The 27,301-nt window shown below is 42.3% G+C and overlaps 1 protein-coding gene across 2 annotated transcripts in view; it reads right to left on the reverse strand.

Annotated features, from left to right (window-relative positions):
* STK3 (serine/threonine kinase 3) overlaps positions 1-27,301 on the reverse strand; it is a 155,463-nt gene that overhangs the window by 113,977 nt on the left and 14,185 nt on the right. Inside the window, exons 1-4 of one of the 2 annotated variants that reach the window (XM_084510470.1) lie at positions 22,746-22,894; positions 15,441-15,521; positions 14,880-15,008; positions 11,113-11,227 (exon numbers count right to left, since the gene is read on the reverse strand). In XM_084510470.1, the coding sequence (XP_084366596.1) occupies positions 11,113-11,227; positions 14,880-15,008; positions 15,441-15,521; positions 22,746-22,768 (348 nt within the window). In that variant the 5' untranslated portion in view covers positions 22,769-22,894. Of the gene's footprint in view, positions 1-11,112; positions 11,228-14,879; positions 15,009-15,440; positions 15,522-22,745; positions 22,895-27,301 lie in introns of those variants that run through there. The other variant, XM_084510469.1, reaches the window with a different exon arrangement.

A 27,301-nucleotide genomic window follows, 5' to 3' on the forward strand; every position in this document is an offset into this window, starting at 1 on the left:
CATGGGAGACTGAAGGGTGCATTTATACAGCCTATCACACACTTCCTAATCCATGCAGCTGTTGAGACAACTCATCTAACCAGGTTCTCTGCTCACAGCCAGTCACTCTTCTTCCTGAGGGCCCCTTAGAAAGCTCAATTGCTTTAACTGCCTATGTCCTTTCCCAGCTGCTCTTTTTACACTAAGTAATACATGCACATTAAGCCTGATGCTTCCAGGAAGTATCACATCACTGCATCTGAGCAGACTGATTAGATCAAGCACACTGGGTTGGTCCCTTTTCACGGCAAATAAAGGGCCCATGGGATAATCATTCCTTCCCCAGAAGAAGCTATGACGCTCAGACATCACCAATCTCATATCACCACTCTTCTTCATTTATGTGAAAATAAGGCTGGACTAACAATGATGCTGAGATGGGGAATGTGAGCAAATAAGCATGAGAATTGAGACACCTTTTCTGCCTGCAACAGTTCATAAATTACCCTTCGAGTAAGGCAGAAAGCTTCAGAGAAAAAAAGTGTTATGGTTGCAGCTCTAGACTGAAGCCAATGTTAAGTTCTGGTTCCTACTCTGACTGCTACAAGCTTTAATGAGATTAGTTTCCCAAAGCCAATAATTATCTGAGTTTCACTTTCAGAGCAATTGCCTTTGAGACTTCTTTTATAAGTAGTTCTGCACACTCTCTGTGAGGACAGTACTCTTCAAACAAATTCACAGCCTGTGTCTTGAGTGAGATACCACATCGTGACATTTAAATTACTTATGCTGACAAGGTGCAGTCAAAGACTGAGTAATTGCTCAAACTAAGGTATATAATCCCTTTTCTCTTCCTATATTATATATAAGAGGACAGCTCAATATTATGGTATTGAAGGGAAAAAGAACTCACTGCCAAAGGAGAATTACTAATTTTACAGAAGTAAAACTTAGGCACAGGATCATATGATAAAGAAAGGGAGGCAGCAAGTATTCTTCCTACTAGACCTAAATCATTTTGCACATAAAATCATATGGAAATTGTGCAGTAATAGACATAGTGCCTATCCACAGCAATAGCACTGCACAGGTGACAGCAAGCTCTTCAGATTCAAGGTTTTGACTATGTAATCCCAGTAGCAGGACTTCTGCAATGTATCTTGAATAAAACATGTAACAGATCCCATTTTCTTAAATTAGGACTTTTCAACCTGGATAGCTGAAAATAGCACTAGGAAAACTGCAGCATGTAGAATTCCAGTTCTACCTGTAGTTCAAAAAAGAGTAGAGCCCAGTAGCAACATAAAGTTATCTAATCATCATCTAATGGCTTATATGGAAAGCTATTTCAGGAAATCTCATCCATCTCCCATGGTCACATGCTCAACAACAGCTGGCTGTAATTAGCAGACAGTGAGATCAAAAACTGATTAGAACAGGGAAGTTGGACTCAGCAGGCCTTATTCTCCACTACCAAGTTTCAGCTTGCTGAAGGACAGCTATGACGTACTCAACAAGTTTAGCAGATATTGATGACAGACTTGGAACTATTACAGAACAACACAAAGCCTCTACAGCACTGTACGAAGTACAGACAACATGGGAAAATGGAGTTTAACTACAATTCAGTATCACAATGTCACACAATCACAAAATGGTTGAGGTTGGAAGGGACCTCTGGAGATCATCTGGTCCAACCCCCTACTAAGCAGGACTACCTAGAGCACATTGTGCAAGGTGGCATCCAGGCAGGTTTTGAGTATTTCCAGAAAAGGAGACTCCACAACCTCTCTGGGCAACCTGTCCCAGTGCTCTGTCACCCTCACAGTAAGGAAGTGTTTCCTCATATTCAGCCAGAAATCCCTGTGTTTCACTTTGTGCCCATTGCCTCTTGTCCTTTTGCTAGGCACCACTGAAAATAGTCCGGCCCCATCTTCTTGACACCAGATATTTGTACACATTGATAAGATCTGCCCTCATCTCTTCTCTTTTCCAGGCTAAACAGGCCCATTTCTCTTAGCCTGTCCTCACATAACAGGTGCTCCATTCCCCTGACCTTCTTCATAGCCCTCCTCTGGGCTCACTCCAGCAGCTCCATGTCCCTCTTGTACTGGGGGCCCACAGCTGGACACAGTACTCCAGGTGAGGCCTCACCAGGGCTGAGCAGAGGAGGATCACCTCCCTAATGCATTTTGTCATGACTACACACAGCTGTCATCAGCATCTATTTAATTAGTTTGGTTCTTCAAAGTCATTTTCTGACAAAACACTGTGATTAGAGTCAAGAAGCCCAGTCGAAGCCCTAGACAGAGGCTTCATAAAAGAGTATCACCACACGTCTTTCAAGCAGGAGCCGCTTACTTGAGCTGTCACTGTTTAAAAGATCTTCACAGTGATATAAAACATACTTGCAAGCAGATCACTTTGCTCACACTCTACACACCTGTTCACAGCACTACCCTTTGCTGTTCACCCACACCAACCCTGAAAACGTTATGAAGAGAAACCTCGAGTCACCCATGTGAAGTGAACAAGGGGCAACATGACAGTTTTCTTGCTCCTGCTAGGGCAGGGGAAGGCCTCGAGCAGAAGCAAGTGCATCTGCCGATCACCACCCTTCAGAATGCCTGATAACACCAGCAGAGCATTACGGTTTTTATCACCACAGGATCCTCAGAGGAACAAGGATTGCTGTGGAAAAAGAGGCTTTATGTCACAAAACAGGCCAATGGTGTCGTTGTTAAAAAGCTTGCTAACCTAGCGCACAGCTGCAGAGCCAAAGTGTTGCTGGAATTAGAGACATGATGGGGTAACTCACACACCATCTGTGAAAGATGGGTACAGGCACCTCACACAATATAAGTGGGACTGGGCAGAGGAGGGTTGACTCTACACAGACACACAGTTTAAAGGCATGTAGCTCCGCTATGGGACACCCCAGAGCTTGCAAGTCAAAGAAAAAAAAAAAACAAAAACAGAAGGGTAACCCAAAAGGTGAATGTCATCATGCCGTTTGCAACAAACCACACAAAGAGACAAAGATGAAGCCATCCACAGCCCTGGAAGAAGTGTCCCTAATTACAAGCTATTGTTCTGATGAGGGGGGAATTCAACCACCTCGATATCTGTTGGTAGGGCAACACATGAGAGGAGAAAAAAGTCCAGGTGTGCACAGTAATAATTATCACTGCAGGCACTGTACAGGCCCACAACGGGAGGTGTTCCACTGGCTCAGCTGCTCACAAGCAAGGATAACTCACCAGGCATGTCAGCATCTGCAGCAGCTTTGGCAGTGACGATGAGATGGCGAGCGTTATGATACAGAGGCAAGTGACAGAAGCAAGTAGCAGAACCAGATTTCTAGATAGCAAACCTTGGCTTGCTAAAGAAATTAGTAGGTGGGATCCCAGCACATGCTGCCCTGAAGCGTGATGGAACCTTGGAGAGCTGGTTGAACATCAAGGGCAACCTCCTCAAAGCGCAAAAACAGTCCATCCTGATGGGCAAGACAGCGAGCAAGTATAGCAGGAGGTTATTTTGATTGAACAGTGAACAAGTTTTGGCCTTCTGCCAAATGAGGTGGTCAGTCTGTTAGCAAAGATGCAGAAAAAGTTCCTATCCATCTTTTTTGTCTCCATTTATTAAGGTTTCCTCTGGATCTTAGGTCTCTCTGCCTAGCAGCATGTTGGAATGAGTTAGAAACGAGTCAGGAAGCCCTTCTGTGCTGTGCGGGTGACGGAGCCCTGGCACAGGCTGCCCAGAGGCTGTGGGGTCTCCTCCTTGGAGCCCTTCAGCAGCCGCCTGGACGTGGTGCTGGGCACCCTGCTCTGGGTGTCCCTGCTTGGGCACAGGTGGCACTGGCTGGCTCCAGAGGGCCCTGCCAGCCTCAGCCACCCTGGGATTCTGTAATTATTGTAATAAAATGAACAAAAGCAATTCCACGGGAGCAGATGAGATGCATCCAGAGATGCTGAGGTACTGGCTAGTGCTAACCTAAAGGCTACTTTTTATCATCTTTAAGAAGCTAGAACAACTAGGGGACGTCCCTTAAAACACCATATTGAAAAAGTGCAAGAAGGACGATGCGAGTAATTACAGGCTGGTCAGTTTGTCCTCACTCCCGAGACATTATGGAACCAATCCTTGCAGAAGCTGTTTTCTACACACAAAAAGGATAAGAAGACTAGAAACAACCAGCACAAGTTTACTTGGGAGATGTCATGCCAAATTAACCTGGTCACCTTCTCAGAAGGATGAAAAGAGAACAGTGGATATCATTAACATGGACTTCTGGAAGGCTGTTGAAAATCTCTCCTATCTTTTTTTCATCCAAACTAGGGACTCAGAGCAGATGAGGATGAACAACTGGTTCAACTGCTGGGCACAGTGGTGGTTCAAAGCGTAACCAACAACCAGCTGTAAGGGCTATTTCTTAGGGGTTGATTATAGGGTAAATACTTCAACATCCTCATCAACAACCTGGACAGCAAGCTAGGACATACCCTCATAAAGCTGGTGGGCAACACAAAACAGGAGAAGTTTTCACTACACTAAAAGGCAGGGCTGTCACTCAGAGGGACCTCAACAAGCTGGAGGAAATAAATTGACAGCATGTCAGGTTGAACTCATGAAGTTCAACCAAGGTGAAGCCCTATACCTGGGACACACAAACCCCATACCATGCAGCAGTGTGGGCTGCTGCTCAGTGGGGCAGGTAGCATCACTGCAGGAAATGTCTGGGGTGGGGAAGGTCCCAAGAGAAGCTGAATGTGAGCCAGCAATACACCCAAGCAGCAGTGAAGGCTCACCATATATCAGTCGTCACTAGGAAAGCAGTCAGCAAGTTAAGGCACATAAATATTCCCCTTTATTCAGCACTTATGAAGCCAGATCTGGAACATCATGCCTGGTTGTAGGCTACTGTAAAGAAACACTGACAAACTGGAAGGAGAGTGGCAGCGGACCACTAAACTCTCTGGGACTAGAGCACATCAGTTGAGAGGATATTTCAATGCCATTTCTAACTAAGTAACGTGAGGATTTAAAAGAAAAACAAAAACACCACACTACAACAAAACCCACACACAGAAGAGGCAGACACTCCTCAGAATTGCAAAGAAAAAGCAGAATAGGCAGCAGTCACAAGTTGCCACAAGGAAAACTCCAGTTACATCCAAGAAGAAATAAATCCAGAGAGAGCTAAAAACTGTTGAACCTCCACCTTCACAGATTTTTCAGAACTCAAATAGACAAGGTCAATCTAATCAAACTTCAAAGTTTACTCTCCCTGAAGCAAGAGATTGGATTAGATGACTTCCAGAAGGCCCTTCCAAATTACTATTTGTTTCAAATCAGTGGCACGCTGTTCTCCTTTGTCACCATCTTTAAAACATCCAGAGGATGCTACACAACCAGTCTTCATACCAAAATTTCTCATCTTCTGAATACTTGTTTTGCAGTCATATTCACATATAGTATAGGAATAGTTACTTTGGAAACAGGTAACAGTAGCTCTAACTTCTCCTTCTTTTGTACCAATTGACCAATATATAATACTCATCTCACTTCTGGCACACACATAACAAACACTTGTTTTCCAAGAGACGAACACTAATTTTCTGCTATGAACAAGTTTCCAAGCAAATTGATACTGTTTTATTGCAATGTCTCAAGAAAGGTCTATCAGTTTGAGATTCAGACAACAACCCATTTCTGAAGGGACTTACAATGCTATTCTAAAGAGCTAAGCAAGAATAATTCCTAAAATCAGGATAATGCCACCCAGAAGTTACAAACCAGCCACTTGATCAGAGCCATAAAAAGGATTTTGCTAGACAAGCACCTAATAGGCTGCAAGCCACACTGCAGAAGCTAGTAAAGGCTATTTTGGTTTATAAGGTTAAACATTGAAAGGGATAACCAAGACATCTAGGATCAACCCCTTGCATGCTACAGACAACTCACTTTGGTCTCCAGAACAGATGGGATTAGGATGACCCAGTTAATCACGAGCAGCCAATGAGTAAGGGCATCCCCAGTTATTAGTACAGAGGCAGGGCTGCTGGTGTGTCAACAGCCTCCCCACCACCACCCCAGGATGTTCACAGCAGCCAGCAGGACACAGTATTGCTTCACACTGTAATTATCTCCTCCCATTGCCAGCTGCCATTGAGAAGACAGTCCCATTCCTTCTTTTCCCTCCCTTTCCCCACTGCTCACTCTTAATGCCTCCCTGGCATCAGATTTGCCACTGTGCTGCCACAGCGAGTCTCGAATTGGCTCATAGGAGTGGAGGCACAGACTAGAAAGGAAGAAGTTCCCCCATCAGACCTTCAAGCTTGTCCAAGACCACCCCATAACCACCCAATCGCTATATCTGAGGTATGGAAATGGCACGAACACAGCAGCCAGGTTGGAGGATAGCAGGGGAACCACCCTTTTGGCAACAACCCACTGCCTGACATATCAGATAAATGAACCGCCCGAATCAGCCGCAGATGAAACGAGATACACAGCTCTGGACTGGTAAATGCCACACCTCGGATGAGCTAGCAGGCATCATGAGCTTGCTCCAGTGCTGCTCATCTGCCTGGCACACTCGAAAACAAAACCCAAACAAGCAGAATTATAAAGGTTGAATTAGCTTCTGAAGCAGCAGCTCGGGCTTCTCAGATGAGATGCTGCTCCTGTGAAGTTGAACACCTCTGAATACAAACAGGCCAGCAACAGTCATCAGTCAGAGCTTAACTTTGTAGTCTGCTTCCTTCATTTTTTATCCAGTAGAGTAAAGTGCAGGACCATTCACTTTCTAGAAAAAGAACAGAACTGCTGAAGTATGGAAAACACAGCTACAAAAAAGGGAAGATCTTCAGGTTCTTAATTCAACTCTCTTTTCCTCAGTTTCTTTTTCCTTAAACATGGGGAAACAGGAAAAACTTTCTTTGGCCCAACCGCAATCTTCATTTGATAACTCAAGAAAATTAAGCAACCTCTAAAACTCTTGGTGCTGGGGGCTATTCAGTACACATTTAACAAAGTAAGAATCAATTCCCTCCTCACTTCCAAGTGAGGACATCTGTGTTTACTTGTGAAAAAATACAAGTACAGTGAAACCACTTCTTGTTTACATTAAAAAAAATACATAGAGGTAAGCAATAGAAAGCTGAAGTACTGCAAGCAACATCATTCAAATAAGTCAATCCTTCCATCGCAGAGTAGTCCAGGTAATCAGATCAGCGTTTCACAAAATGAAGTTCTGTTGTTTTTCAGTCATCGTTAAAAAATTCATTCATTCATTTATTTTATAAATTATAGGAACAACTAAGGGAATGTGCACCAATTTCAGGTTACTAAGGTTAACTTTTTCATGCGGAGTTTCAATATCAACAGTTAATTTTAGTAGAATGCTAATCAAACTGTACAGAGCTTTATTAAATTATTTAGAGCTCTTTCAGACAGCCTAGAATTATACTCAGGGAGAATAAATGGAACTGAAAAGGGGAGACTAATTTCAGAAGAACACATTCTTAAAATAAGGTAATTTCAGCAAATTAGAGCAATTACTTCTGTTTCACTAACTAGACACCATAGGAAGCAATCTTTTTTCATTTTTAAGTTTAATCAGTAGAAGAATAGATACTTTTAAAAAATATACCAATTGCAAAAGTCAAATTCTTGTTCTCCCTTTACAAGGGGAGATAACAGTATATTTATACAATGACTGATGAAGACCACCACCCCGCATGCTTGCCAGGGAACACTTCGAACCACTTCACGTTGTCTGTTTTTGTGGCAGAAGAATATTTTCCACAAGCTTACAATACCAGAGGTTTGTAAAGACATATGCAAATTCAAGCTCATTTGGAGGTTTTAAATGCAGTGCATAGACAATAACAATTGTCAGTCTGAACTGTCTCACACAGACAGAACACTGAATAGCTTCCATATTTAACAATAAAACGAAGGAGACTGGATGGCAACCGTCACCAGTATCTACAAATTAAGTACTCAGTCATATTCAACTTCCAGAATTTCAGCATCATGTGATGCAGGGAAATGTTAAAGTTATGAAACATTTTTGGGGGGTAAGAGCAGAAGAATTCAAGTGAGTTCACAGCCCCTGACTAACTCCTCCAAAATTTGTGAGACATAGGCACACAAAGTGAAAAATAGAGGATTTTGCTTGGCTGTTTTTTTTTATTATTATTATTATTATTATATACACCACAACACCCCCTATTCTATGGGAGAGTAACAGTTCCATGTAGCCTGATAGTCTACCTTCATCAGTGACCTGTAGATTGCAACTAGAGAAGACCATAAGAACACATCAAGTAAACAGTGATAGCTCTCTGCTTCACCCTCCCATAAGCAATCTATAGGATATTGCATTTCCTGCTGCAGATATTGAATATTTGCATTCAGCAGCAGTTATTTTTTCTTGGTCTGGTTCAATTCCTTCTAAAAATAAAATCTATAAAATCTTCTATAACTATACAGTGGACACATGGAGAAGGATTTCCACATGGGTAGAAAACATATTTTTTGCTTTCAATCTAATACAAGTGATAACTTAAAAAAAAAAAATAAATAAAAAAATAAACAGCACAAAAGCACATCTTACTGACTTCATGCCACTCATGCTTTTCTAAACCTTCCACTATGCCTCCCCCCCGTTACCTCTGCTCCACACAACTATCCTAATATATTTAGTACATCCTTATTGAGAAGAATTCCTTATTTCTGATCATTCCTGTCAATACTCTTTTCTGTGATGCCCTTGACACTATTTTACTCTTTGCAATTCTTAACATTAAGCTCAAGTGCTCTTGAACCTATATAAGAGATTTTGCCCACTACCACCACCAACCTAAATGCATGTCTTCACATTTACTTAAGCTTACTTTCTCAGTCACACGCACTCAGTTTCACAAAGCCTCTCAAGTCTTTCAGTGTGTTTCTCGTAGTAAAAACAGTATCTCATCAGTATTTCTACCCTCTTTCCCAAAGAGGATAGCACAGACTCATGTTGATTTCCCAAAATGAGTTCTTCCTTGCTTCCCTCCTTCCTATTTTTAAAAGGGTTATGTACCTGTGACAGAACTTTCCATTCACTCCACTACAGGTATATTGATTGAAGAGCCTCTGGTGTGGAAGTCTGTCCAAAAATCTTTTGACACCAAGCACATCCACACCAGCCAGCATTATTCACATGCCCAGTAACTCCTTTACAAAATTCTACTAGCCATGCACAGCATGATTTGCTTTTACAAAAGGTATGCTGACTTTTCCCTCGCAACATGTATCCATCTACTTACTGATTTTATTTCTTAGAATTTATGCTATTTAATCACATCAACTTGAACCACAAGAGTTGGTTTCTCTAATCATTGGTACATATTTGCTCTGAGACTAAAACATCTTTCCCTTAAATCTCTAATATCCTTAGTCTGTTAATAACCTAAAACAGATATGAGAAGCAAGATTGCCTGCTTTTTTTTTTTTGTGTTTGTGTGTGTTTGCATTTTTATTAAAAAAAAAAAAAAGCTTCATTTGAAATAAAGAATTCTAGCATTTTAAATAGGTGTACACACAGGTTTAGTCCCCTCCATATTCTGTTTTAAATTGACTTTTTCTTTTTTTTTTTTTTTTTTAAGTTGTGGTTTAGCTTGCACTATTTCTTACTGGAGCTACTAAACCTTCTCAGTGGATATTGTCTGCCTGGAATTCAGTAAGGCCTTTGACACCATCTCCCACGGGAACCTCAGCTGCTAACACATGAGCTGGATGAGTAGAACAGCACAAGACCTAGTTGTGGGCTAGTACTAGCCACGTACCCCAAGGGTTAGCCTTAATTAACATCTTCATTAATGATCTGGATGATGGGGTAGAGCACAGTCAGCAAGTTTGCAGAGGACACAAAGCTGGGAGAAATGGCTGATACACCTGAGGGCCGTGCTGCCACCCAGAGGGACCTGGACAGGCTGGAGAAATTGGCTGACAGGAACTTCACCACATTCAAAAGGGAGAAATGCAAAGTCTTGCACCTGGGCAGGAACAACCCCAGGCACCAACACAGGCTGGGGGCCTCCCAGCTGGGAAGCAGCTCTGAAGACACACTGCCAGGGGTGCTGGTGGGCACCAAGCTGAGCAGGAGTCAGTGACATGCCTTTGCTGCTAAACCACCTAACAATATTCTTGGCTGCAAAGTATCACCAGCAGGTAAAGGGAGGTCATCAGTTTAACATCACCGTAGCCCTCAGGCATGCCACCTTTTCTTTATAGGCTCCCCCTACACTGGACATTACCCTTCTTCCTAGTAAGTCTAACTCCACCTTCCCTTACTTGTTTTTTCTCCCCTAGGCCTAAACATTATTTTTCCTCTCCTCTCTCTACCCCCACTCTCCCCACTCACATGTGGTACAAATGCTTCAGAGTACCATGACAAAGCACAGAAAGCTAGCAAGCAGAGTGCCATCTCATAGTACTTGTTAGTCAAATGTTTGTCTTATATTACAGGCCACCACTAGAGACAATGTCCTCAAAGGATCAAAAGATTGTTGGATATCTACAAAAAGTCTTACTTTAGCAGATTCTATGAAAAAATATCAAAGCCTGTTTCCTACAGGTTTGCATCTTCCCCTACATTACTGCAACTATCACCACTCTGCAACTCCTCCCTGCAAATCTCCCTTTCAGTTCCCTCTCACATTCCCTAATTGGCATCCCTTTCCCTTCTCAGCCCTTGAATAATACCCAATTACTTTCCATGCTCCCTAATTACCAAGTAGAAGCAAGACAATTCTGTGCCTGCTTTCAAGTCATGCATATACTAAACGGCCTGCTAATAGGCCGTCAGGTGGAAGAAGCCACACACAGTTCTACATTTCACAAGGTAGTAATTTTTAAGAAACTTACAGGACCTTCACATTTCAAGATGCATGTTCCACTTCTCATGATTACATCAGGGAAGAATGGATAAATACTTTCCAAAAATACACAGTTTTGCACTGGTTGTGCAGTTGCTAAGTCCCATCACATCAAAGGTCTCATCTCGCAACTCTGACAGCTTCTAGTCTTAATTCATGGTTTATTTTAAATACGTGTTACATGCATTTCTGGAAGAAAACTCACCGTTTTGTTACGAAGTCTAATTATGTCCGAAACAGAGCCAGCTCCACAGTATTCCATAACAATCCACAGATCAGTGTTCTTAAAATAGCTGCCATAGTACTTGACAACATAGGGACTGGATGGGGAGAAAAATAATTAAATAGATGAACTCTTAAGAAAATCAGTACAAGTGCTGTTAAAAAACAAAACAGTTTGACAGACACTAACACAACCAGAGAGCAAATTTAACTAAATACATTTTAAAACTGTAGTTAGTACAACCAATGCTTTGTTGAAACAGTAACGTTTGACTGATTAAGAAAATGATAAAATACACTACTAAACATATCACAAGTTTTCAGTGATCTTCATATAGACACAGTTTTCCCAAGCATTAGTCTTCTGATATAAAGCTTGGTTTTCTCCTAACTCTAAGGACTTTCTAACATTTTTTTTTTCTTTTTAACTCCTCTCAAAAAGCTACTGGATGTTTTCCTTCTTTCACCAGTGCCTTAAAAACAAGTAATCTTGTTTTCTTCTCTTAGTACTGAGCAAAAAAACATGGAGACTCCCAAATGTTTGTTTTTTTTTTTTTTTAGGCATGAACTTACTAAGTTCAGATCTAGGCTACTTTATGGAAACAATCTAGTGTTGGTTTGAACTGGACTTATGGATCTACAAAGGTATTTTCATATTGAAGCAGCTCAAGTTTATGACAGTACTGTATCCTCACATTACACATTCATTTCATACTCTGTCACATGAGGCATGCTGCCTCTGAGGCGCATGCAAAGGAAAGGCATAAACAGATGTGGTAAAGACGTAACAAGGATCTTCCTCCACAAGAGTGATCAGATGCTGTATTTACTGAAGAAAATAAATTTTTCCCAGGAACTTAAGCAAAGGAGGTTACAGTTAGATTGCAATCAGTCTCCTATAAGGACAGCAAGTAAGATACTGAGACCTCAGTAGCTTCTGGTCAGAACACCCACAGCATCAGGTAGAACTGAACAGTTTTTTCTATCATGGAATTATTTTTTTGGATGGGCATATCTGACAGCAACTTGTCATTAGAAAACCAGTATTATAAAGAGTTGTTTGACTCCTGCAACTTAATGCTCTCTTTCTATACATTGATCAAAACCAACAGAAAACTACTTCAGTAAAGAGCAACTGTTAATGCTATAGGAACTTGCCTTTACAGGAGGCAAGGTGGGCCCATTCCCTCCTCATCATTATTCCTAAGAACACAAGTACTACACACTGATCTTGCTCCTGGGAAATTCTTGATGTGAGGAAAATCACTATTATTTCTACGGAAAACCCACTGATTTTTGTGACCATCTCTTGTGAGACTTTCACTGTACTAGTATTCCCAGCAGAACTTATGTTTTCATACAAATCAAGGCAAGATAGTGCTATGCAATCTCAAAACATTGTTCACATTTACTTAACGCTTTGTCCCATGTAGCTAAATGGGACAGCTTTTTCCATATCAACTGCTTGTCTTAGAATACGCATTTTTCCCCTAGAAACTATACAGCACAATCAGTGTAGCTAGTTCTAGAAGCAGGCATGGGGGAGAAAGAAACAGTGTTATGATTTGGGTATTTTATTTGAGATGCTGCAACAACAGTGCTTTCCTATAACATCTGTTGAATCATCCCACATGAAAAAGAGAGCCCTAAGACTTTCTGTTGTGCACAGTCTCTTCCTCCCACCAGGGCTACACATTACTGCCTCTGCACTGAGGAACAGGACACAGAAGCAACCACATGGTGTAGAGCTGCAGCCCAGATCTCCTTTTCAAACAGAATAGCTGCATCTCATCCGGTGCAGGAAGAGCTTGTGTTCTATAATTCTAAATCCTTATTCCAAAATACAAGAATTATACAATAGTACATGTACTACTACTAACAAAATGCTCTACGTTGCTCGAGGAGAAGCAGGGAACAAAGAGGAAAAGCAAAGAAGAAAGGAGCAGGACAGGGGATATGAGGCAGAGATGAGTAGGCTCACCTAGGAACAAGAATGAAACCTGCACAAGAAACATAGTACAAAAAGAAAGCTGAAAATTTGAAAAGATCATCAAGTATCACTACTTTTTTTTTTTTTTTGTCATAGCATGCTGTATTTCACAGACATTTGTTTTAAGACTGTATTTCAATACTGATCGCAAAATAATGGCCACTGCTTCCCATCAGCTCACAAGGCACAAGCCTGTGCAGAGCCTAACAGCTGCTGTCCTAGCACTGACCCCTGACAGGACACCTATTTCTGAGAATTCACGAGGTGCTATGTTTCTACTCATTCAATACCTTCCTTTAAACAAGAGGAAAGACACAAAGCAGTTGGAAGATGGAATTAGGAGCACAGCAATGAGAACAATCCACGTAATTGTATTTTCTCTTTTCAGTATACAGGAAAAGCTGAGGATCTACTCTGGGAATCTTATCTAGTTCCACCATAAAGCAGACAAACAAGACCACTGCTTTCCTTTTTAGTATATGCCTGTTACAGAGCTTCGACTGTCCAAACAGATGAAGTCTCACAGGGACAAAAAGGATTAAGAGGCGCCTCAAACAATACTCAAGGGTCCCAAACCATCTTAATATCACCTGAAATAACCATTTTACACATCTTTGTGGACAGTGGGGAAAAAACATGAATCTTTTCCTTTTCCTTCCATTCCTCTGCCCACAGATTTAACACGCTTCTTGCGGTTCAAAGCAGTCAAGACCAGAAGGGAATGGATTAAGGTTTTATGTATATATAGGCTGCAGATACCAAGGGCTTGGATCAGGGCTTGCAGGCAGAGGTGCTAAAGAAGTCTGAAGAACAGCCCATTCTCACGTGCTACTGCCAAACAAGGTCAAATTTTTCATTTAAAGACCATTTCAACAGCACAAAAGCATAACCACAACTGAGAAATAACAGACCTCTTGCTATAATACAATTCACCAAGATAATAAACTACAGCAATCAATATTTTAAACAAAGTTTCTTCCAACTTGAATTAGGCTTCGAGTTGCAAACTTTTTTTTTTTTTTTTTTTTTTTTTTTTTTTTTTACCAATGAGCAGACTAAAATCTCCTCCTAGCAATTCTTAAGATTGTGTTTATAACCTCTCAGCCAGATTATTCCAAAAAATTAGGGGAAAAAAAAATCCTACTTCAGAGAGAGGGAAGAAACAAGAAAGTTTCTGCATCTCTGAAGGCATTTTCTCTTCAGGCTTCCATTCCTACAATACTAAAAATCCTAAGATTTATTACTTGTGAGCCAGGGTAAGGTAACAGTCCTTCAGAACTACTCGAAGATTGCTCACTTTTCAAAAGGTACGTTCTTGCATGAAAAAGACTAACAATGGCAGACTGTTTTGGAAGTTAACAGCGAGCCATTAACCTCGTGCTAGAAACATTTTTATTGATCTTCTGAAACGGGTAATTCAGAATTCGCATTGCCTAAGAGCATAGACAGGAAATATTAACCTTTTGGGCTTGCTAATGCAAGAACAGTGAAGCAAGCATGGGGAATTGTAAGCAGATGCAAGTACTTATTCTTTCAACGGTTTCTATGATGTACACTGCTGGTCCTTCCTTCAATCCAAGGTAAGGATAGGAGTCGGTCCTCAAAGTGGTTGCTTTATGTAGATAGTCCAACATAAACTGTTTTAAGTTTCCATATAAAAGTTTGCAGCTGCCTATATTTCAACTATATTACCAAAACATTACAAGTACAAATACATTTTCACAGAAGTCTTAGAAACGAAGCAGAATTGTTATACCTACCTGTCACATTGTTGCATTATAGAGATCTCTTTAATTATTTCTTGAAGATCTGACTCCACGGGGACCTGCTTAATTGCTACAACTTGTCCAGATTCTTTGTGTATTGCTTTAAACACGCTACCATAAGACCTAAAAGAGGGAATCAAAGTGTTATCCTTCTTACAATATAAATTGCCTCTCACTTCTAGCACGAAGAAAGTCATAGAAGCCATATGTTCAACTAGAATTTTGAGGCTTTTGTCAGGCTGCAAAAATTTCAGTTCCATCAGGACCTCAGCAAAGTTGTGACTCTGAATAATGAATCTTTGTCAAGATGTAGCACATCTCATTTCCACGCAGGCACAAACCATTGCTACCTCAATAACTGAGGGATGTCAAAAGCACATAAATAGATTTGGGGAAGCATGGAAGCTTATTGACGCATGCATTTGCTTTATTATTAAAAGTTGCCTAGAGAAGCATTCCTTAGGACACTTACTCTCTCTGTAACTTAATATTCCAACACATGCTTTATATACTGCCTCCCTCTGATCCCATCCCCTCATAAATAGCTGCACTTACCCTTCACCAAGTTTCTCCAAAACATCAAAGACTTCTTCAGGCTGCTTAGTTAAACTATCTTCACTGAGCTTTTTCAGTTTGCTAGAAGAAAGACAAAGATTTTTGTTTATTTTTTTTTGCAGGGGAGAGACACAGAACTCAAACAACTTTTTCATACAAGCACACAGACAGAGGAAAATGACTATAAAGAAAAACATTGCAATGAAAATAAGATGTCTAATTAAAACGCAGTAAGATAATTTTATCAACCACCATACAACTTAGAGGAAGTTATGACAGTTTTTGTCATTATCACTTTCTCTCTAATTTTTGCTCAACTCAAAGCAGCATGGGACAAATTCACTGTCTAAACCACTTCCTCTGCTAAAGCACAAACAGCCAGAGAGCACAGTAAGGCACACCTTTCATCAAAAAGCAGCCATCGTGCAAACACATGGTCATTACTGACTAGAGTACCCTACGTCATCATTATCTGAGAGAGTATAAACCAGCCCTTCATCCATCTGAAGGGCTGGGATAACGAATTACATCAAGTTAAAAAGCAAAACCCAGAGTCAGGATGATCCTACGAGCGTAGGGTGGCACCTCAGCCACACAAATGGTAGCAAAGCACTTAATTTCCATGAGATAAGTACTCTAAGAGTTGTCGGTAGAGTCCTTTCCCCATCTTGGTGTATATACACAGGGACAGGTGCAACAAAATCTCTGGTTAAACACCACTGTGATTATTTTTTCCTCCTCCAGTCTTCTGTCAGTTGACAATCACTCCATATCACTCTTATTTCCCCCAGCATCTTCAGCTCACTCTCACTACTTACCCTCTGCCCCTTCCAACCAGCCCTAGTCTCTCCCCAGATGCCTCGCAGATCCGAGAACACAACCTGGCTGCAAGCTTTTGATGAAGCTGACTCCGAACACTGAGCAGGAAAATAGAACCACCCACATGGTGCTGCAAGGCCGTGTGGCTGCAATGTGTAAATCCCTCGCCCCGACAGATACAGGGGGCTCTGCTACAGGACTGGAATCACAAGTTAACTCTATGTGGTAGCCAGGGGTGCTAGTAAAGGAGGAGATGAGCCGAAGAATAATAGCTGGTGCTGTAGGGTTAGATAGATCCGATGTATTCCATATGCAAGAGGAAAAAACGGGGCACGAGGGGAAGGCTTTGAAGCACTGCAGATCATTGAGACCTTATGGAAAATACGTTATCCTGTGACACTTTCCTGGAAATGAATACGAAACAGGGGAAGGGAAGGAGGCACGGACAGAAGAGATTGACAGATCTAACATTAGAACAGCAGCACTGAAGAGCAATGCCTTCATATTAAAAATATATATTTGTGTGATAAACAGAATTAAAAGAATAAATAAATCAACAGGTGAAGTGCTTGATGAGGCAATTCCTGAGCCAAAAGTGATTTGTAACTGCTTACCATCTAAGTAAAGACAGAAATGTAAAGAAAGTGGCTAAGTGCACAGGTCATACAGACTGGTGTTAAGGAAAGCAAGCAGCGTTGGAGTGCTTACACGCCTGCATTTACACATCAAATACCTATGTGACAGATGTAGCAGTGGTTTGAGTGTGAAATTCATCCGTGATCACTAATGCAAAGCGTAGGAACTGCTCCAAAGACCATGCAGTTGGCTAAACTGAACAGGCAGGAATCTGGAAAACCTGCATGTTTAAGGGGGGATAAAAATCTCCAGAGCCAAGGAAATTCAGAACCCATGAACACAGCCAAAGCAGCTGAAAACTCAGATGAGAGCAGCTAAAGAATGTCTGCACAAGCAGCCTACAAATCAAACACAGGAACACACAACAATCTACTTTCTTTTTTGCCCTCTCTCTGCTCGTTAGAAACTAAAAAGATGGAACTTAAAGTCTTGCAGGAAAGTGCAGATTTTGTTACCGAATGAGTAAGTCATAAATAATAAGAAATGGAGGGAGGAAGACTTTGCACACAGGTATTAAAGAAACAAGTCATTTATTTTGATTCTTTTGTTCCAATTTTTTCCTGCCCCTCTCTGAACAGGTTGCCTGCATCCTTAAAGGCAGCAGTCACAAAAGGAAAGTTACTGCAGTCAGTCCCTGCTTGCCACCAGCAGAAAGCGTTCGCAGAATGTTTGCAATGCCAGTAGAGCCTCAAAAAAAAATAGAAAGCATGACCGCTTGCTGAGTCTGTCACTCGACTGAAGAGCTGCATAACAAAAACATACTGAGCAGCACAGTCCAGAGACTGAACTTGTTAGCAGCTGGAAGAAAACCCTGTGAGCTCTCCCATAACAGGAGACACTTCCACCTGCTCTAAAGAACAGTGCTTGCTAAAACAAGGGGGGCAGGAATCTGTTCTTAACGTCTCTTCAAAATGTGCTTCAAGTTCTCACTTCTAGATCTGTCTTCTGAGCAACTTTGCTTCAGGAAAGAGAGCTTTGGATTATGCTTAATACCAAAGGAGTTTCAACAGCACCATTAATGCCAGGGTGTTTGGGCTGCTTGAGAAGAGCTAGGGAAGTAATTGTGACCAGCCATGAAATGAACAACACCAACATCCCTGTCAAATAAGAAATGACCTGGACTATTCAAGAAGCAGCCTAAAGACAAAAAATAAATAAAAAAAAAGCATACTGCCATTAAAATTATTTTCCCATTACTCAACTCTGACAAACACATCATGAGACCAACACTGAGCACTAGCACAGCTAAGCACTAAGCCTCTTTCAGGAAGGAAGATATGCCAGCCTCAGGAACTTTATCACACACACTGCTCAAAGTACTCCACGCTGCTTTACAAAGATACAGTAAGAGTACAGATGCTAGGTCCAGAGTTCAGAGGACACTATTAGTTGGCACTGCAGTTCTTTGGGCTGCGGGAAGATCCTCGTGGCTCAGGCTGCTTAAAGCTGGGGATTCTGTTAACCTTCTGGAAACAAAAATCATCAAACAACAGCACTTGATATGGCCTGAAAGGGTTGCAATGGAGAAAGCCCTTAGTGAGAAGCAAAGCACTAAGTGGAATAGAAAAAAGGAACGTGGATATCAACATCAAATGTTATTATCACTGTTCTTAAAAAGAAGCAGCTGGAAATAGGGACAGGAGAACACATCTAAGACTTCAGAATCAGCACGTGAGTGTGGCCATTCCCCAGCACCTGTCCATCCGCCAGCCTCACCTCCTGAACACAAATACACAGGAAAACATTCAAAAGCATCACTGCTTTTTCTTAAGCATGACGGTGTTCAACATTAGAAATTAATGTTATCAGCCAGCTCCAAAGCAATTTAACACGGGATCCAACTGCCATGTATAAACATAACCATAAGAAAGTCTAAAGAAGTGGAGAAGTTAACCATATAAACCCTGGGGAAAAAAAGTAATTCTGTTTGTTTGCTCCAGAAAGGATGCCCAGAGCATCAGGTAGTGACTGTGGGCAATTTCAAGCTGTCCAGAAGGAGAAGCCTTCCTACAAGCAGGACGACCAACTGAACTACACGTCTGGGACAACAATTTTCTCGTTCCAAGCAGGTTTGACTTGCTGCATAAGACCTAATTCCTTAAAGAAGGAAAATACACCCTAACAAAGAAGTTCACTTTCCTAAGTCCAGCTGATGGGAGACAACATCCATACTTATTAGTATAACTGGAATCTTACACATCATTGAAGTATGCCAACAAAACTAAGTACACAGAAAAAAATAATAGTTTTAGAAACAGTGAAAGGCACCCAAGAGTACCAATCCCAGCATGAAGACCATAGAAATCTGAATTGGGACCTAAAAGAACAAGAGATTCCCCTGCACACCTCCAACCTATAAAGAAGAACAAGTTTAGTGTCCTATGGTCATTATGTACAAATTTTACAAAATAAATTTGGGATGTGTTAAGAGAGGTAGGTATTAAGAAACAAGAAAGTTATCAAATAAATAAATAAATAAAGCAGGACTAAAGAATACAGCTCCAACAATTACTGTCATGAGTTATGGAAAACTGGAGACTACTCCATGAAACTCGAACGTGTGGTTTATTTTGCAGAAGAACTGGCACACTGAAACATTTAAAAAGAATGGCTGGGATCAATTATAACGATGCACTAAAAGTGAATCTAGCAAGAGAAGTCCCTGTAGTCATCAGAAATAGAAGTGGCACATGAAAACCTTGAGACATTTACACTGGTTTACCCAGTTGACCCAAGTAGACGCAAGTTTAAGAGTTTACATTATTATATTGTGTGCTTATTCTATTATGTACTTCCATTTAGCTTTCTACCAATAAGACCCAAGCAAACCTACACCTGCATCCTACCATTTTTCAGGAAGAACTTGACAGTTGCCATCCACATGATGTTACACACCCATTCACACGAACATTAGCAACTGGGCATTTTTCAGACAGTTCTGGTTACTTTCCCTTGCATGCAGTCTATTTCCTTATATGTGCAGGTTAATTTAAACAGGAAAATGCAACAATAATAGCAGGGACAAATCACTAACAACTCAAAGGCAGACTTTGTAGCTGAAGCAACTGTCAATCACTTGTAAGTGACTACAGAAAGGATATTCACTCTTGATATAACGAGGAACTATAAATAAAACACATCTAAAACAGAAATTCAGATGCAAGAAAATTCATTTTGTCAATCACCGTGACAAGAGTTGACTATGAAACCAGAACACCTACTCTAAATGATTAAGAAGTAAACAATTATTCTGAAAAGAATTGCTCAGATGGCTTTTCTTACTGCTGCTTTATTGGGCAAACACTAAAAGCTTCTGATGCCATTCCCATTTTAAAAGCTGCAATGGCCTGGCCTGTCGCTTGGACAGCATCTCTGCTCTCTGAAGGGCTGTTTTAAGACTTGCAAGCTTCTACACAAAGAATTTTTATGTGTTCATTTACATGGAACTGGGAAATGAGTCCTACACCTGTAAGAAAACACAGATTTTAAGATGCCTCTGTAGTTTTGCAGTGTTCATGTGCCATTCTTGCTACCTCTGGACGAATGTCTTATGTGAGACCTACTGCACGGGCCCTCTTGCTGCAGTAACTCCTCCCGTGGACAGCGGGCACCAACGTAAAGCAGCCTGATCCCATCCCTTCTGCCAGGAAAACACGTTTATCCAGCCCAAGTCACCACTGCTTCCCAGGCAGACATCGAAAACTCGGCCCACGAAATCAGGGAACAAAAGCAACCTGTACTCCTACGCTCGCAGAAGGGGGTGGCCCAGCAGGGCAAGAACTGTTGGGAACAGCAAGCGAACTGTGAAAACAAACAGATCAAGAGGATATACATGCACAGACCACAGACTTCAGTATCTCATAAAAAAAAAAAAAAAGCCTTCCCTCGCATTACAGAAACAAACCTACCACAGTCTCGTGACATTTAAGTTCCCAGACATAAAACATCAAAAAAAATCTGAGAAGCGTAAGAAGTGGCCAGAATTTAAGAGTTCCTTCATCAGCTTTCTAGTTCCTCCTGACTCAAAACTACGGATTTAGATAGCTCCCCAACATCTGCTGGGCTAGCCAGACTTACAGCTGGGTAATAAAGTTAGAGCAAAGCCTAGATCTTCAAAACAAACATCAAAAAAGGAACAAGCAGACAAGACTCACACACAACCCTGTAGGATATGCTAGCTTCAAGTTTTATTTTCAGTCCTTTGGTATCACCGGAGCCCAAGCTTTGCAGCAGTGCCTGTAACATTGATTACTTCTCAGACACTCCCATTTCTCCTAAATGCTTACTGCTGCCTCTCCTATTCCCTTTATTCGAGGCATGAAGCACTGTCAGTCCCAAACTACACTGCAGGCCTCTCCTTTCTCCCCCAACCTCATACCCTAAATTCATTTAAGCTTCATGCAGAGAAGTGGCTGAAGCCTGCTCTTCTAAGTCTCATAACTAAGCACCCTTACACCCCTCCAAAATAAAAGAGATTGCAGAAAACGTATTTGTTGGAAATCTTGTTAACAACGCCAGTACCACTCCAGGAATGAATTCAGCCAGAATCCCACCTGGCGGCCTCCACGCGTTCAAGATCTTCTTGGTAATTTCGGTGCTACCCATCCATCCAAATGTGTTGGGTCAAACCCAGGACGAGGGGCTTCACCCCAAAGCAGAGTCGAACTCTACGTAGAGTCAAAGGCTCATCACTGATCCTCACATCAAATTAAGCCCATCGTGGTGGCTTCTTCTGAGACATTCGGTTTGGGGACAGACTGACCCTGAATTTGGTGCAGCTTCTGCAGCAGCCAAACCTTCAGCTTGGGCTCCGGGAGCACGATAAAGGCACTAATCTGCCTAATAAGCACTAATCAGTTCCTCGTTAAACTTTTCAGGAGTAGATACTGCCACTCCACTTACTGCTGGAGAAAGACCGATAAAAGCTCACAGCTGCACTTTCCCCAAGTCCTGTCATCCCACAGGAAGTCGCTTTAAGGAATTTTAAGGGCCCTGAACCCAAACAGACGTGCTTAAAGGGAAAAAAAATTATTTGTTATCTTCCGGACCAAGTTTACATGGAGCAGTTCCTATATTTTTCGTTACATTAACATGAAGCGGGAGCAAAGCACTTGCAGCTCCCACACGAGGGCTGGGTAACTGCGATCTGGACAGCACACGGCCGCTTCCCATATAGGATAAGGGCATCCCAGTGGGTAGTGCTCCACTTTAAGCATTTCCCATATAGGATCAGGGCATCCCAGCCAGTCCTGCTCCACTGTAAGCACTCTCCATATAGGATAAGGACATCCCAGGCAGTACAGCTCCACTTTAAGCACTTTCCCTATAGGATAAGAGCATCCCAGTGAGTCCTGCTCCCCTTTAAGCAGTTCCCATACAGGATAAGGGCATCCCAGCGGGTACAGCTCCCCTTTAAGCACTCCCCATATAGGATAAGGGCATCCCAGCCAGCCCTGCTCCCCTTTCAGCGTGCCCATTTGCAAACTAGTTCCTCGCCCTGCGCTGACCGCCACGTTTAAAGCAGGTTTCACCACGTTACACCGGGACAGCAGGCAAAGGCCGGAGGCTTAAATTAATAAAAATAAAGAGGGATTGGGGCGACCAGGCGGGTCAACACCGGGGCCAAGCGGGGTGCTGCGGGCACGGAGCTGGGTGCGGGCGGGCAGCCCCCACCCCGCCGCCCGCAAAGCGCAGAGCTCCGGGCCAAAAATAATAATAATAAAATAATAAAAATTAATTAAAAATAAAATTAAAATTAAAATAAAAACGCGCCCGCTCCCACCCAGCCAGCCCCAGCCCCAAAAGGCCTCCGCTCGCTTCCGGGAGGGGCAGGAGCCCCCCGGCCGTTACCTCTTGGGCGCTGCCTGCTCCATGCCGCCGCCTCCGGCCCCCCCCGGCCCCGCCGCCACGCTGCGGAGCGGCCCCGGGCAGCCCCCGGCCGGCGGCCGCCCCGACCCCGACCCCGCGGCGTGCGCGCTGCGGGCCCTTTAAGCGCAGCTCGCGCCCTCCCCCGGCTGCCGCCACTGCCGCTACCTCCGCGGGGTGGGAGGGGCAGGGGGCGGTGGCGCGCGCGCTCATTGGTGGGACGCCGCGGGGTGGGGAGCGCTGGTTGGTCAGAGGGGAAGTCGATCAAATGAGGCCCCGCCCGACGCGCCACGGGAAGAGCGGGAGGGAGGGGGGAGAGGGGGAGAAAATGGAGGTCGGCCCGCGGCGCTTCGCTCCCGGCGCGCTCTGTGCGGCGGGGCCCCGTGGGGAATGCTGGGAGTTGTAGTCCTGCCCAGGGGCCAGGCCCCGCGGCCTCCAGCCCCCCCAAAAAAATTAAAAAAAATAAATAAAGCCCCCTCAGTGGGCAAACAGCTCCAGAGCAGAGGAAAGCTGTATTAATTAATCATGGCTGTGTTAATCACGGAGCTGCTTTCCTAAGCTGAGGTGGAAAGCGCAGGCAGCCGGCGCCTGGCTGCTTCTGGTGCCAAAGCAGGCAATTACCCCGCGAAGCCATAGGAAGCTGGCACTTAATTACTCAAACAGCATTTTTTTAAGGCTGATGACTGCCGTGGGACAGTTATCTGCAGTTTCTCCACAGTATAACTCCCAACTTTGGGGCTGTTTATGCAGCAATGTGACTGGCTGACTGACAGTGCATCCAAGTAGGGCCAGCCAAGTCAACATAAGAAAAGTTGGATGTGTCAGCCAACATCCACAGCCGTCCCTGAAAGCTGGTCTATTTGCTTAACTAATAGGGGTTCAAGGTAGTAAAACACTTGGGTAAGACCCATAAAAATACAGAGATGCCCAAGTTCCGCTTTCAAGCTGGTTGTAGATTCACAACAATCACTCAAAAAAAAAAATAAATAAATAAATAAAAATCCATGTACCACACCTAATGTGATTTCCCTGGTGTGCGTTAGCAAGGGAATGCTGAATGACTGAAGTCCCGCTGCTGTGAAAGTTGTCTGCTTCGCCTGAAGTCAATCCAGTCCAGTTGACTCACTGTGGTCAGCCTGAATACACAATGGCAATATTGAATGAGCCATGAAGCAAATCACACACCACCGTATGACCTTTGGGGTTTCTTTGTTTTTTTCTGAGTCATGGAAAAACTGCAAGGAAGTCTTCCTTCGCACAACAGATCAACGCAGAGCTCTTCAAGTATCATCCCATAAAACAGAGTGGCTTACCAAGCAGTACTGCCAGAGTTGTCTATGGTATGGATAACTGCCTGTAGGAGATGCCAAAATAAACACCCAGGAGAAGAAGCCAGCAGATACCTCAGAGCCAGTGTAGTATGAGTGCATTAGATAATGGTGGGGAGGAACCCTGCAAGACTTCCCATCTCCCTGTTCTAGGAATAGTGAGGTCAGGCAGGTAGAAGATGCCATATGGCTATTTTCCAACATTGTTATACAGGATATTTGGCTGATACACTGACCAATTATTATTTTCATCAGTATTATTATTTACATTTCACCAGTTTCAGCAAGCAAAGGGCCGCCTCATATTTGGCCGTGTCACTCCTGGAATGCAGAGACTGCCTCCACATCCTTTAACACAAGACTTGAAGACAATATTTTGTTCAAGTTATTTCACAGGAGGAAGTTTTTTTCCAGTTTCTTCTCTTAACCTACAACTGTGATAAACAGCATATTCCAGCATAAAAAAAAGCAGTCTTAGAAAAAGACAGGTACTATATTTTAGTCATAACACCAAGGCAAAGAAAGGGAGCCAAGAAATACTGCATCTCCCCATTCACACAAATCTCTCTCTCTTTTTTTGGGGGGGGGGGAGGGGAGAGGAAGGCTAAACAGCCTAATCTGCCACTCTTCCCCCCACATTAAAAACAGAAACAGTTGAAGAGAATAAGACTTAAGAAAACTTGTCTTAGAATAGCAGATTGAGCCTTCATCCAAAGTGATTTAATACCACAAACCTCACTACCCAAAAGTATCCTAACCACCAGATAATTGATGAAGAAGGGTATGGTGCTGCCTTCTATCTCTACCACTGAAGCAAGAAGAGCGTGAAAGAATTCAGGACATCTGAAACAGAATGAGTTAGGTAACCCAGCTTTATAACCTGGTGAGGTGGGCAGTGCCAAAAATACGGACCAATTCCATGCCTTACTCACAGAAGATTCAGTTGCCTTATGAACTGCCAGAATACTTTCTAAGTACATTTCTGCTGAAAATAAAATGTCAGTAGGAAGATAATATATATAACATGGTATTTTTCAATATCACTTTATTATCTCTTCTCCTTTCAAGTGGTATTTTTACATCTGTAACACTAGAATAAATAACACCATCTCAGTTTTTCCCTGCAATGTGAATTTGGGAACCTTGCAGTGAAATATGACACTGACTTGGTATTCATTACAAAACTGTACCTAGCCACTAGCAAAGAAGGAATTTTGAAAGGGAAAACAGACTCCCTCTGTTCCTACTGCCTAATTCAGGCTTTCCAGTAAAGGGAAGTCTAAATGTTCTGGAGGCATGAATATATACTATGAGGTTGCTGGTGTCTAGACAACATGGAGATGAGGAAGTTGCAGACAATCTACAGGACTATTCCCATCATTTCTTCCAAGAGTGGAACTACATAACACTACTGAGAATGTAGGGGAGTAAGAAAATTCTTAATGTAGCCCAATCTTAAAAATATAGGAGAAAACTAACTGAGCTGTTCATTTTCCTCTGAAGTATTTCATCCATTTCACCAATTTAACGGCATGCATTAGGACTCCCTTCTCTGCAGAACTGGCATCAACATCAAATACAAGTCCTTAGACCAAAGGATGGATGAAGACCATACTTAGCTTTTGAGTACTATAATTATTTTATATTGAAATGTCATTTTGTAATCAAATAAAACAACTTACATTATAATCACTTATTCTACAATAGAATTAGAAATCATGACGGCATGGCCAAGAATTAGGTGGTGTATAACCACAAGCTAAGACAGTCCCTGAGACCCTAAATGTGTAAACCAACATGTTCCAAGTTGTCCCTCCTGCCTCAGTTGTACAGAATTCACAGTAAAGCTGAGAAAGATAAAAATTACCTGGAAAGCTCACATCTGAGTTTCTAACAGGTATTACCAAAAGTAAGTTCCAAACTTAGTTCCAAAACTAAGATTTAAATTACAAATATGTACTTCAAAGTCATATTCCTAAGCACCATGTAAATAAATTCTGTATGCTATAGGAAGGACCTTATCTACTTCCTTTGATAGCAAATAAAAGAAACATTCACTTCAAAAGGTATTTGATTGGGCTCATTTAAATAACATGCATTTTAACTAAAACACGGTAGTCTTAGGAAAACAAAAACAGAATTAATACTACATGTTTTCTTACTGATTGGTGTCACAAACACCTCATGCTCTTCATACACAATATATGTAGTCTTTCATCACATCCATGGTGCCATTCACAGCCCAGCTTCTTCCTCCATGTGTTTTCTACCCATTCACCACACAGGACCCCCAATTCTTTGCAAGGGCCCTCAATGTCCAATGTCTCCCGTATCATCTTAAAATGGCTCCATTCACTTCTGCATCCCAAACCCCACGATACCCTTAGTACCCTCATAGACCCCCAGGAACTCCCTCCCCCAGCTCTGTTTTTCCTCCAACCCCTCCACATCACCAAATATCTCATATTGCCTTGACCCACCCTGACATTACCCCAAAGAGCTATGAGATGGCACATTCCATGTCTGCAGTACAACTCCATGTTTAACTCACAGGGAAGGGCTGGCAGGTTGGTCCGCAGCATGGTGGCAAATCCAGCAGCCAAACCCATAACTTCCCGTACTGTGGGGTGGGCAGCCCCACAAGCAAGGCATGCCCTCTTCTACCCATCACCTGTGGGTTTGGTGCAGGTAGGAACTTGGTATCATTACAGACCTGCAGCTTTCCATCAGACTTGATTAGTATGATGAAAGAGTCTAAAATTATTGTGAAGGGTTAATAAAGGAAAAAAATTATATGTGAAGGAGTAATAAAGGAAAGGCTCAGCAGCAAGCACATAGGTGGAATGAAAGCAGGAGCCTTATTTCCTTAGGAACCTGATTCATAAATTCAGTAGACAAATAGTCAACAACAACATGTTTGCATGTCTGTCCGGGTGACTGCCTGATAGTGATCTGGTATGCTGAAAGTTAAGGGAAAGGCCTTGAATGAAATACCAGCTTGTTTATAAAGAAGATAAGAAAAACTGACTTCTGCCTGTTGTTTTTTTTTCCCCTAACTATCATGTCCAATGTGAAGTAACCTTGAAGGCTTATCTAAGAATTTGTTATATACTTTCCTAACCCTGTCAGTCATAAAATAGTTATAAATAAAATAAAAAGAACAGCATATTCTCAAGTTTGGACTAAAACTTACATTCTAAAAGCGAGTTTTTA

This window comes from Aythya ferina, assembly GCF_964211825.1.
Source record: "Aythya ferina genome assembly, chromosome: 2".
Lineage (NCBI taxonomy): Eukaryota > Metazoa > Chordata > Aves > Anseriformes > Anatidae > Aythya > Aythya ferina.